The 306-nt window shown below is 73.2% G+C and overlaps 1 protein-coding gene across 1 annotated transcript; it reads right to left on the bottom strand.

Moving 5' to 3' along the window:
* Window positions 1-5: 5 nt before the first annotated feature.
* Window positions 6-303, bottom strand: ZNF703 (zinc finger protein 703; the record flags this gene model as incomplete). Its single annotated transcript, XM_021709115.1, has 1 exon — window positions 6-303. A coding segment is annotated over one exon (298 nt), but the record flags the coding sequence as incomplete, so codon positions are not given.
* Between the last annotated feature and the right edge of the window lie 3 nt (window positions 304-306).

Raw genomic sequence — 306 nt, 5'->3', positions numbered from 1 at the left:
GGGTCGTGCGCACTGCAGGTGGAGCAGCTGGAGCCGCCGAGGTGCGAGGCGCCGTGGTACCCTCCCAGGCAGTACGGGTCGCGGCATAATCCCTGCAGGAAGGAGGGCGGGGAGGCCCCGGTGAGCGGGCTGGAGCTGGGGGGCTTGCCCGGCGGCAGGCCCAGGCCCCCGGACAGCTGGCCTCCCACGAGGCCGGACTTGCTGGGATCCAGGCCAGGCACGAACTGGGACGGGTAGCCGGCGTAGGCGCCCACGATGGAGCCGTGGTAGCCGATGCTGGAGGGCGGCAGCGGGAACACCGAGTGG

The sequence above is a fragment of the Carlito syrichta genome, unplaced genomic scaffold (assembly GCF_000164805.1).
Source record: "Carlito syrichta isolate Samal-C Ts95f unplaced genomic scaffold, Tarsius_syrichta-2.0.1 Scaffold159155, whole genome shotgun sequence".
Lineage (NCBI taxonomy): Eukaryota > Metazoa > Chordata > Mammalia > Primates > Tarsiidae > Carlito > Carlito syrichta.
The sequence above is the reverse complement of the archived record's forward strand: the minus strand, read 5'-3'. Positions and strand labels throughout refer to the sequence as shown.